The sequence below is a fragment of the Lagopus muta genome, chromosome 1 (assembly GCF_023343835.1).
Source record: "Lagopus muta isolate bLagMut1 chromosome 1, bLagMut1 primary, whole genome shotgun sequence".
Taxonomy (NCBI): domain Eukaryota; kingdom Metazoa; phylum Chordata; class Aves; order Galliformes; family Phasianidae; genus Lagopus; species Lagopus muta.
Genome location: NC_064433.1, coordinates 132,570,427 through 132,583,092, shown reverse-complemented (window position 1 = coordinate 132,583,092; position 12,666 = coordinate 132,570,427). Strand labels below are relative to the sequence as shown.

The window sequence follows — 12,666 nt, the reverse complement described above, 5'->3', positions numbered from 1 at the left end:
CACAAAAACTGCTGGCATTCATGGATGTTTATAATGCAGTGGTAAGCTATTGTGTGTTCACTGCTGTATTATTTTTCTGTTAACATGACTCTCTTACTCTGTAATCATACGTAGCATCTGGATTTTCATCACAGGCAATAACTTCTGGAGCCATCCAGTATGGAGTTCCAATGAAAGTGTTTCTCCTGCCAACTGTCCTGTCCAGCTGAGCGCTCACACCAAAATCCACTGCGAGTGGGAAAAGATTAAAATAACATCAGAGGGGAAAAATAATGCAGTGATTACTTCTGTATGATGATTTGGAAATAAAACCAGGTGGGTATTCCATGTGGGAGGACCTTGCTGAAGAGAAACATGATGATTCATACAGAGGCAGCCGACTCCTTGTGTTTCACTTGCAATGTGCTCAGGCCACAAGCCCATGAAGAAACACAGCAGGGTCTCTTCACCTTTCTCCAATCTGTCTGTGAAGCATCACCTCCTCAGAAGGGAACGTATGGCTGAAAAAATACCATCTTGGAGGCTGAGGAAGGACCATTCTCTTCCTAACTGGTGAAGCTAAGCACAAGACTGTCTACACAAGCGGACTCAGCTTCCCAAAGGTACCTTTCATGCTATGGGAAAACCACATGTGAACAAGTCTCCTTTTTGGCTGTCCACCTTTTTTGCTCTGAAGCTGGACAGCAAAAATAATTTGTTGCTCAGTGAAGAGCTGCTCTCTGCTCCATAATGCACAGAGCAGATGCATCATAGGAAGGAAATATGAGGATTATTCAGGAGGTGATAACTTCAAGCACATCTGCACATGTGTTGCAACAAATACATTTATTTCATTACCAGAGATTTTCCTTCCCTTTACTTCTCCTCACTCCCAACTCCACTGATGGGACCACATTCACAACAGTGATATATGCCTTTCGATACCAGAAATTTTGTCTGTCTAGGAAGGCTGTGTCAACTTCACAGAATCCATCATTTGAGTGATACAAACAAACTGGTAGAGACAAGCTCTGTGGGAGCAACAGTTCAGGAGCTACTGTGATCCACTTTGGACTGAAAGAAAAGCTCTCCAGAGAACTTCCTCTTCTGTCAGGAGGACAGAGTCAGGACATCTTTCTATGCCTCGTGCTGCAGGAAGGTGTAATGCAAAACAGAAGGGATGTGGGCTGGGTAGGAGGCCTTCAGCATGACATATATTTAACCAAAAAAAGGTGGTGAATGTAGTGTGATGCAAACACAGAAGGCTGAAGTGTGCGGTAACTGGAAGAGACAGACTAGAGAAAAAGAAAAAGGAGATTGTCCACTTGCAAAGGAGAGAAGAGCCATGGAATGAGCATGGTTTTCAGCAGGCATGCCAGAGGTGGAAATGCATTTTGAACTTCATGCCACTGCTTCCTCAAGGGCATCATCCAGGTCACATTCTTGTGCCCAGAATCTGAACAGCACGTGCTGGTTTTAATTAAAACCAAATACAGGAATGATTTCTATCACCTCCCAAGTCCAGAATGAAGGGAATCAGAACGAACCTGTGCCACACAAAACTTGATGTAGACACAAAACCATTCACTCGCTAATTCCAATAAGAAAACAAATAACCCTGAATGAAATGCAACAACTTGCAGGAGGAAATACGTCCGGAGCCTCAATCCACATGAGAGAAGTGGCAGAGTGTACATGCTAAAGAACATGTTGCAGGGCTTTTGAAGTATGAAATTAATATGGAGAACATCAGGAAAAACAACAAAGGCTAGATGAATCAGGAAGCAGTTGTGCTTGTCTACTTACCAAGTTTCACTTCTGCATTCTCTGTTAACAACACATTTTGCCCTTTGATATCCCTGTGAATCACATGGTGGGCATGAAGATGTGCCAGCCCCTGCAGTAGGGAAAAGAGAGGAAGCAGACAACATTCAGAGTTAGGCTCTTTGTTCAACAGCAGGCAATCCGTGCCTTGCAGCCCTGTAGCCCGTGCTTTGGTGCATGGGTTTGTGCTCAGCAGATACACATGCAATGCAATCCACAGGAGCCTTGTAGCAACACACCACCCGCTCAGCTTTCGATAATTGAGCAGGGAATAAGGCCCCAGGTTGTATCCATGCTGTGCATACACACAGCTCAGCATCTGCACTGTGCAAACACTTCTCAGCTGTCACTTGGAGGAAGCTCAGCGACCAGAAAGTCTCAGTACAATTACGTTGTGAGTGACAGTGGTGCCAGTGTGGTTGGTGACATCCGACATATACCGAATCACACTTAGAGGAAGGGAAATTTAGTCCAGGAGTGAGGCAGAAAGGACAAAGGAGGGAGCAGCATGATGCAGGTATGTCTTGTGAGAAGGAGGAGGGATGGTGGTGGGTTAGCATTTATATTGGAGGGAGTTGGAATAGTGATGGAAAAAAAAGTGCTTTTGCAAAGATGGAGTGGAATTCTCTCATCTATCTTGACTTATCTCCTATAAATATGAAGGCAGATAATTGTTCCTCAGGAAAAAAAAATGGAGGAAAAAAAAAAGAACAACGAGCACTGTACTTTCCAAAGGAAACAAAACCTCCTGGCATATGGTGCTTTTTGTTGAGACAGCACCTGGATGCATGCCCCAAAGCGTTAGCCATGTGGAGGGAGGGTCGGGGAAGACATATGTTGCATTCTACTCCCTAATGTAATTGGTAGAACAATAGGCAACCCTCTTAGCAACTGCCCATATTTTGGTTTCTCCTCGGCACTCTGCTTGGAAAACTGCAGTCTCCGGTGGGATCATCTTGCCTGTTTGCACTGCCCTCACAGACTTCTAATGTTTTATGAAAAATAAAGCAATAGAACCTTTACAGCTGCAAAAGGTTAAGAGAGTAGTGCTTGCTGCAGAGAAATATTTTCTAACACATGTTCTTCATTAAATGATCATTTATCAGTTTGCCTACATAACCATTGGGCTATTTTCTATTTTAAAAACACTTAATGAGCAGGACAAAAAAAATATATAATCCACAGCTCCTCCTTGCATATGCCACAAGGAAACAAACTGAATGGTTAATGTCCTTGGTATCCATTCACTGGCTCTTAACACTAAGCATGGCCTTATTTTTTGCAAGAATGAAGGCTTTTCCACAGCTTCGCACACGATACTTTTCAAAGCCTAACGCTATACTGCCTCAGTCAGGGAGATAATCATATGAATCATATGTTCTCTCTGGAGTACAATCTGATCTTACTGGAAAAATACATTCAAGCTCTTGAGGGGTTAGGATGTGACCAAGCAGCAGCAGCTTGACCCTCCTGCAGTCCCAGGTAAGTTCTCTGAGGTCCCTCCGACCACACAGGGATGCATTCAGGAAGCTCTCACCTACATCTCAACCTGCACAAATCTTTGGCACTTTAGCTCATTTAACTTTTCGTTACACAAGCTCTCTCATTCACCACTGACAAACTCAATGTCAAATCAGGTTTTGCAGTGCCTGTTTGCAATGTGAATTTTGCATCCCTTTTTTTCAGATATTCCAGTTTCTACTCATAAACAATTGAGGCTCCTTTTACAAACGTCTCACAAGAATGAGAAAACAGCTGTAATGCTTTTCTGAAGTAAAACCTTCTTTCACTTTCTCAGCAAGCATGATCCTACCACCTTAAGAAGAATTTACGGTGAAGGCAACATAGCATGCAGTACTTCCAGGTTTGCACAGCTGTACTCAAGCATAAGATTGGTATTCTGTATTACAGCAGTTAGCTTGGATAGCATGCTGTCCACTTGACTGGAAATACAACCACCAGTAGGTATTCATGACGGTAACTTTTATTCCTTCTAGTAAACAATAATTCAAAACGTGCCAGCCCAAACTTCAATAGCCAAACTCTCTCCTGGCAGATGGAGTTTGAGCAAGAGACCACAATCATATGCCTCCATCATTTAAAACAATCACCAAGACAGAGCCAATGTGCAACGCAGACATCAGCAGCACTGATTTATGCGAGAGCTACTGGTGGTTTCCTTCAACATAAAGCCCTTGGAACTTCAGTTTTGATGAGGCAATTGAACAGACTCACTGTGTAATGGAATGGGTAGAAGGCAATTTGTTTTACAAAGAAGTACGAGGAAAATCATACCAGATTTACTTAGCACAGCAAACATGCCAATTCAAAAAGCACTTCAACCATACCAACTGGAAATTAAACATGAGATGTAATTAGCTTTAGCTATCAGTTTTAGAAGAACTGATAAGTAGCATCCCTCTTTCTGAGGAACTTTTGCAGTGCCTTATGCTAGCACTCTACAGCGCATGTGACATATCTGCTCGCCCTAGAATGACTGCAGCAATAAGCAATATGTAAGCACACTGCAGCACAAAAGTCCCAATGGCTGGCCTAAGCCAACAGCTCCCTTCCTCCACAGGCTCGATTATAAGCAGAGAATGAAGGCTGTAAGCACATTTGGAAAAGCCCATTCTGCACTATCTAGTGTTATGACACTGTTGCAACCTCAGTCTTCTAAAAATAAAAAATCTTCTACAAAAAGCATCATACAGGCACATGGGTGCTGTTTCTCAGCTTCTACGGTAGATAAGGACTCTGGTTCTTAAGCTGCCTTCTCATGCAGCACTGCTCTCACAGTACAGCACAACTCACACAGTGTGTGAGCATTTGTGGTCTTGTCCTCACTGCCAGTGTAGGAGATTGAAGTTAAATGATGCACAGCAGACATCCATCTACTCCTACACGCTCTTCAGACAATGACTTGGCTAACAGGACTGATAGGAACAGTTTCCTGCAGAACTACAAGCTAAGTTACATCCGCAAGATTGCTTCCGTGTTTCTGAGTGCAGTGAACTATTTTCCTTACCCTGAGAATCTCTCTGGAGATGTATGCTATCCAGTCTTCTTTCAGAGTATTCCCTTTCGTGTTCTTCACAAGGTCTGTGATAGAGCCTGCTCCACAAAACTCCATAACAAGCTGCAAAAGAAATACCAGCATGCAATCAACATTAAACACAGTTTCCAGCTGTCTAGCAAAGTAAAATAATCACTCTGCAGCACCGATTTGGGAAACCCTCATGAAGCACAGAATATCATTTATTCTACCTCTCTGCCTTGAAAGTGGATCCAAAACAAATGTCTCCAATGTGTGTCAGACAAACATGGAATATGTCTCACATTAGTTACCACATTTTCTAGGACTGATTTAATCACTGTAATTTAATACTGGGAATCTGGATATGCTCAGCTGTGCAAAATGCATTAGCAGTAACAGAAGTAAGAGCACATACAGTGCTGAAGGAATCAAGCTGACCACACCATTGCAACACATCTTAATCTATAATTCCCACTTATTTATAGGAGACAAGAGCGTGTACTCGTGTCTCTACACTGCCATTTCAAACCCAAACTTCAGTCCTCTGGAGGGAATAGATGAGATGCAGTGAGAAACGGGTAGAATTTTCAAGTGCAGCTTTACTTTCACAGCCACGCATTCCTACTGCTCAGCTCATCTGCCTTGTTCCCATGAAACACATTACTATCCATCTTTGAAATGGGGAAAAAAATTACTTAAAGAGCAAATACACTGCTACTAACAAATCTTAGCTCAGCCATCACATTAGCCTATGTTATTCAATTTCTATCTGTTCAAGCAAGCACCAAATTCTATTAGGCAGTCTTTCCATAATGATATTTCTATCATCCTCAAATAATTTGCAAAAGGGAAAGGCTTATGAACATGCTTGAGAAACATCTGCTTACCCACAGTTGGTCATCATGTCCTGGAGGACTTTTCTTAATGAAAGCACCATAATAAGTTGCAATATTTCTGTGATGAGAATATTTCTTTAGCATATTAATCTCCAGTTTGATTTCTTCTTCTTCATCCTTTGGAAAAACAAAACCAAAAAATGTATGTTTAACATACCATGGGCATAAATTATGCTCTTTTTTCTTTTATACAAGTAGCTTTTAAAAAGTTGAATTGATATCATCATCATACTTAATAAACAAACCCCATGTTCACGCTAACAAAATCCTCTTCATTGAGATTGTCTCAAATAGACCCATACTTCTCTAATCTTACAGTAGTACAAAAAGTAAGCAAAGGATCACAGAATCACAGAATGGCCTGAGTTGAAAAAAAGGACCACAATGATCATCTGGTTTCAACCCCCCTGCTGCGTGCAGGGTCGCCAACCACCAGACCAGGCTGCCCAGAGCCACATCCAGCCTGGCCTTGAATGCCTCCAGGGATGGGGCATCCAGAGCCTCCTTGGGCAACCTGTTCCAGCACGTCACCACCCTCTGTGTGAAAAACTTCCTCCTAAAATGCACTGGTCTTCATCCAAAACCCGGTGACTACACCACCTTAAACAAATATGCACGTAACAGACTTCTATGTAACCCAGAGAACTAAACAAAAAAAACACAGAAAAATCTGTTAATTTACAATAAGTATTATTTCTCTTTTTTTGTTTGTTTGTTTGCTTGCCTGTAAGGATTTCAACCTGTTCTATTTAAATGCCACCAGACGGGCTCAGTGCAGCAGGAATTCCCCTCCCTGCATGAACAAGGCATTCGCCTCACACACAGGTTTCCTCCTCCTCCATCCGGCTCCACAGAGGAAAAGCAAGTGCATCAGGAAAAGAGGGCTGGGAGCCCGACCCGTAAACAGGATGCTGCAATACAAAGGCAGAGGAAGGACTTCCCCCTGCTCGCCCCTGTCAGAGCTGTGCCAAGCAGAGAGCAGCTCAGGTGAGAGGAGGCTGTCCTCACCATACATGAGATCAGCGTTAGAACAAACCACACAGTTGTTTGAAAGGGGCAACGCTACACAACCACTTCTTAAGAGCACCAACAATACACAACTTAAATAACAGCGGGGTGCATCGCACGGAAGGATCCATGCGTGCTTCTGGAGCAATGCAACGGCAATGATGTACATGTGTGAAGACAGTAAGCAGGAGAGAAGGAGCAGCCACCATCCCACTCTCCCACCACCAACGCACTCCCTGGCCTTTCTGTAAGCACACCTAGACAGTGGGAGTCCTCACTTAGCCCGACTCAAGGCAGCTAATTAAAAGAGAGCTGATTTCCCCATTTAGTCGGGGTGTGTATTTGCTCCACAACCTTTTAGCTTTACATACCCAGGGGCCACTTTTCTGCCTTATGCTGACTCCAGGAAGAAGCTGCTACCTCTGCTCCCTAGGGTTGCAGGCTGGCTGAGATGACAGCGAGTGTTTTGATTATCCTGTATGTCAAAGCTGATTACATTTTAAGCTTTAAACTTCCTTGCAATTTCAAGCACACCAGCAATCAAACATCCTATCCACGACAAATGCAGATGTTAATACTAACTACATGTTAACTATTTACATGCATCGGTACGCATGGCTTTAGTGAAGGAAACCACCGCGTGCTGTAAAGGAAACAATTGTTTGAAATACACCAGCACTGGGATGCAGTGCTTACTCATACATTCCCAAAATGCACCAGGGATAAACTATTCTTAAATCTTCTCGTGATGCCTCTTTAAAGTAAAATACTGCGCATTTCTGGAACGCTGAACGAAACAGTAATATTATCTAGTAAATCAAAGTTACCAGCAAACAGCAGCCCTGGGAAAAAGCATTATTATCAGCATGGCTTGTTGAGCCAAAAGCTAACCTGGGGTTTCCTCAGCTGTTTCTGCTGTCATTGCTGTTGTGTGATCTTTTTTTATTTAGTAAAAAAAAATAGTAGAAGAAATATACATGATCACTGCTAGAAAGTACAATTCTGAGCTTTGAATTTAGGCAAAAAAAAAAAAAAAAAAAAAAAAAAGCTGCATTGGGAGCTCTGCTAAACATAATAGTTTGGGACTGTTATGCTTGGTAGATTACTAAGTATAATTGGACAATCTGCTATTTTGTAGTCACTCTTTATAAGAAAATTATTTCCTACCACCAGCACATAAACACAATGGCTTTTACAATACAATGGGCAGGATGTCCTAAAAGCTGTTTGTGCTTATCTATTATAACAACAGCAGCCAAAATGACGATGCCTAGACAGGATCCATTTCTGAGAAAAAAAAACCAAAGAAACAAAAAAAAATAAACAACCACCAAAAAACACCCAACCCAAAGGTCCAGAGATCCAGCAGACTGTAGGCTGTCACTGCTCTATCCTTTTTTCCTTGTGGCCTTGTCAAGGCGCCTACACCACAGCCTGCGGCGAGACCCTTAGCTGAGAAATGGTGCTAAACTGCTACTTGAGCTGTCACTGAGCATTTGTTCACAGTGTCTCACCTACAGGTCTGGTCCAGTCCAATTGCCAGCTTACAGAAACAAATAGATTCGGTAAGCCTTGCCAGTCTTTGGAGGACCCTACTTACTCAGTGTGGATCAATAGCTCTCTAGCACCAAGTCCTGAAGACTTTGAGACAACAGACTGGAGTGACCGTAAGTCTTAATCAGTGTGGAGAATCACAGAATTGTAGGGGCTGGAAAGAACCTCCAGATATCATCAAGTCCAACCACCCTGCTGCAGTACGGCTACAGGACAGGAATTGGTATAAAAAATAAAATAGTAAAAGAGCTGAATTGCTGCGTTCCAGATTCAGGACCTTTTATTTTTTCCAGGGTAGAATTGACTTCATTCCAACGTGGACATCTGAAGAGGCCAAACAATATAAACCCTACGGGTGTTTATTTCTCCCCCCTAACTACAAAAGGAGGATGAGGTCATCAGCAAAGATCCAGACACTGACTTTGCAGATGTCTTCGCTCGGGTGAGATGAGTCCCACCCAAAAATGTCACCGGATAAGAGCACTTCCGCACAGCTCCGCTCGCAGCCACGTGCGAGGCAAGGCGAGCAGCTTGCAGCCACCCCACAAGGAAAGCACCCGTGGGGCCATCCTGGGACTCGGACACAAGGGCCGACATGGGGGAAGGAAGCTCCCTCGTCTCTGGCCTTCAAAGCTGTCCCTGCTGGTACTGCCCAGGATCACAAAGGTAAAAACTAAATGTGACTGAGGAGAGACTGCACTTTCACGAAGGGGTACAAAACTGCGTCTTTTTTTCCACTGGAGGCGAGAGGCAGCTGGTGAGCCCTTCCTAGTGATTTTATGCAGCTGGCATCAATTACCACTTTAAGCCATTATGTGCAGATACAAACTCTCATTGAAATATTCTTTGTCTGGGCCTGTGCTGGGGCTGGTGCGAGTGTTTTATACTTCTACATTCACTGTCTGTTTGTGACAGCATGTCTGATTACCAGCAATTTTTGCAGTAAGCTATACTTTTGCAGGAGTCACATGGTTAAATCAGGCTTGGAGTGGATTTCCTCTCCTTTTCCACTTGTTTCCTTTCCAAAATTCAATGGCCACACCAGCACAACACCGAGGAATTTCTCAACACGAGGCTGCTTTTATCAAAAAGCCTTGGGCTGGGAGATTACAAACCACATGCACAGAAATCTACCACGGAGCATAAAGCTTATTCCTAAATGCCTGCATTACCACACGACAATTAGCAGCAGGCCAGCCACCCCTCGCTGTGCCACCTACTGGCTTCCCAGTCTGCTCACTGCTGCAGCACCAGGATGCTGTTCTCCGAGGATCCTGCTCACCCTTCCATCATCCTTCATCACAACCACTCATTACTGCAAGAAAATTCTGTTTGTTTATACTAATCTTGAGAGGATGAGGAATTCATTAGCACTTTACTGGACACCGTGGGGGGAAGGGAAGAGACTGGAACAGAAACTCTAGAAAGAAACACAGAATCATAGAATAGCTTGGGTTGAAATAGACCATCAAGATCATCTATTTCCAACCTCCTACTATAGGCAGGGACACCTCCCTCTAGACCAAGTTGCTCAAAGCCCCATCCAGCCTGGCCCTGAATGCTTCCAGGGAGGGGGCATCCACAACCTCGCTGGGCAACCTGTTCCAGTATCTCAGATAATCAAATATTTTGTCCAGACACCTCAGGATACTGAGGAAGGCAGTCCCAACCTGTCCCTGCTCCACAGATTCTGTGAGGCCACCAGCAGTCTGAACCAGGAGTGCCTGTCTTTCAGGGACAGACCTAGGGATGACAGGCAGCAGCACTGCTTTCCATGCTCTATAATACATGGAGAGTATGTCAGGAGCTGGGAGGAAGACAACAGTCTAAAGGTACAGCAAGGAAGTACCCCAGGGCATGTCCATGGTGGTCTTACATTCACTCTCCCTTTGATGGAAGAGGTTGCCTCTGTGGTTGCCTCAAAAAAGCAGCTTGTGGTGACTGCCAGGCTTTACTTGTATCTCAAGGGATGCCACAGGTAGGGCAGGAGAAACATAGGAGAATTACAGAAAATTTTATTTACCCTAGTGAAGGATGATGGGCAACATGAATGAGGAAACATGGCCAAGCAAAGTTACAGGAAAACAGTGCTTTGTGACAAAAGTAAAATCAAGTTTATCTAAGCTTCCAAGTAGTTTACATACTGTTCTATGTCAGTTTGCAGAGGAATACAAATTCATCCCTTCAGCAATTTCCCTTTTTGATTTAAGAAGTGAGACAATAAAAAAATTCCCATTACAAATGTCATAAGCTTAAAGAAAGTGTTTTAATTAATAACACTACCCAGCAGTGGAAACCTAAATATTCAGGCAAGGGGGGAAAGGAAGTCTCTAAGTCTCCTTTTGTCTGCTTTTTCCCATGACACCACAAAGCTCTGCCAGCCCATATCCAGGGGCTGCACTGCCTGGAGAATGGCTGCTGGTTGCACTGTACCCAGGACTTCAGGATGAGCTCAGCTGGCTATGAACCATAAGCTCCAGCAGCAGCCTGTAGGCTTTGGGACTCTTTCAACTATCAGAGAATTCAGATGCATGCAGGGAGGCACAGAGGAGCATCAGCACAGCTTCTCTGTGAGAGAAGAAAGGGAGAACTAAACCATGGGCCCCAAGATGGTAGAAATTGTTTTGCCTTCAACAGGCACCAGAAATGACAGCTCATCCTTTCTTTCACCAACTCACCACCATATGAGAAACAGCAACAACAACAAGAAAAGGAAAAGCAACAGGAGAGGACCATAATCCAGTTTATTTTCCTTTCCCCTCCCTTTCTCTTATAACTTCTGCTCTCCCCCATCTGAAAAAAAGTCATGAAATACTCCAATTGCAAACAAAAACCTTCTTGGATAAATCACAACACCAACTTTTGCAAACCACCGTTCTGCTTGTGTGTCACATCCTCTCTCCTCCCTTCTCCCCACACCCCTAATCTGGCTTGCATCCATTTGAAGAAGGATCTGTCCAGAACCGGGAGAGTCTGAATAGTGCCTAGCACAATAGGTGACCTTTTCTGGTATTGGAATCCATAATATACACAGTCGCTAATAAAGTTTCACACACAAGAGAGAAGTTTTGGCACAAGGAGCTGGGGCAGTATTGCACACAGAGCAGTATTCAAACCAGGAGCTGTGGTACTGCCTTCAAGACGGGAAGGAGATCGCAATTTTGGGAGGAACCTAACCACAATAAAAATGAGATTCCACATGCTGGGCAAGTCCCTGCCAGAGCCTGCCAAGGTAGGAAGTTCATACAAAGAGAAAAGCAGAAGAGCTTGAAGTACTGAGAATGCTATGTGGAGAAACATAATCCTTTCCAACCCCAAAATTGTGTCAGAATTGGGAATACGATACAAAATAGTTAAAAAAAAAAAAAAAAAAAGCACAGGCTTCTTGGGAGGGAAAGCCTAAGCTGTTGAATAGAAAAGACTTTAATCAAGACATGCAGTAAACATTTACAAGTCCATATGCAGTGCCTCCTAGATCTTAATATACAAGAGCCTCCAACTTTGTTACTACAACTCACTCTCCTAGAGCATTTTACAGAGCTTTTGAGCTTTGTTACCCTCAAGGTAAAGACCTCATGCAAGTTTGTTTGCCATCTCCCTCCTCTATTACTTTTTCAGCCCCAGCACTCCCTGTGTCTGTCCCACCATATGTGCAAGGCCCTTCTTTCACAGACCCCTCACCCACAGTCTGTTTCCAGCTTGGAATCGGTGCCTTTCCTTTCTCTGCATTGTCCTTCCAGTTTTTCCTAAACATGCACTTCTCCAGCAAGCTGCTTGTGCTTAAGAATAAGGGCTTGTTGCACCACATGCTCAGTGATACCCCAGGAGCACTGGACATCCAGCATGCAATAGTGGGGGTAGGGAGCACCCTCCCACGACTGCTGTCACTTTGCCCCTTATCCACATGGGCAGCCCATGCAGAAAAAGCCCTTTGTAGTCTTTGCTGGTTAGAAGCCTCCCAGAGCCTGTCCCGATGCTGTGAGCTGCACATAAGCCTTTGAGCTGCCAGATATAGCAGGACCTTGCTTGAGAAGTACAGTAGCTAAAGACAGCTGGGCTGCTTTCCGAAGGGTCAAAAAAGTCTTTTTTGTGAGAAATGGTTGGGAGAAAAGAGCCGTCCTTAGGACTACGTTTGGTTACCTTCGGTCATTAGATTTTGTCAAGCAGATTAAAAACACACTTCACACAACACACCAAACAGAGAGTGCTTCATCTCCCTTTGGCTCAACACCCTCTCTACTGCATACTAAAGGCATCATCTGAAACAAGTAAGAAAATGAGCCAAATTGTTTGCAACAGTGCCATCGCTGAGGATTCAGCTATAAAGCAACAATAAAGTTAACTGGACAAAGAAGCACGAGGGATGGG

General features: G+C 43.8%; 1 protein-coding gene across 7 annotated transcripts in view; it reads right to left on the bottom strand.

Moving 5' to 3' along the window:
• The window catches only part of MAP4K4 (mitogen-activated protein kinase kinase kinase kinase 4), a 155,435-nt gene that overhangs the window by 51,639 nt on the left and 91,130 nt on the right, over positions 1–12,666 (bottom strand). For all 7 annotated transcript variants that reach the window (XM_048934368.1, XM_048934369.1, XM_048934371.1 and 4 more), the window contains exons 4-7: positions 5,728–5,853; positions 4,832–4,942; positions 1,786–1,876; positions 98–228 (exon numbers count right to left, since the gene is read on the bottom strand). In XM_048934368.1, coding sequence (XP_048790325.1) covers positions 98–228; positions 1,786–1,876; positions 4,832–4,942; positions 5,728–5,853 — 459 coding nt within the window. The remainder of the gene's footprint in view (positions 1–97; positions 229–1,785; positions 1,877–4,831; positions 4,943–5,727; positions 5,854–12,666) is intronic.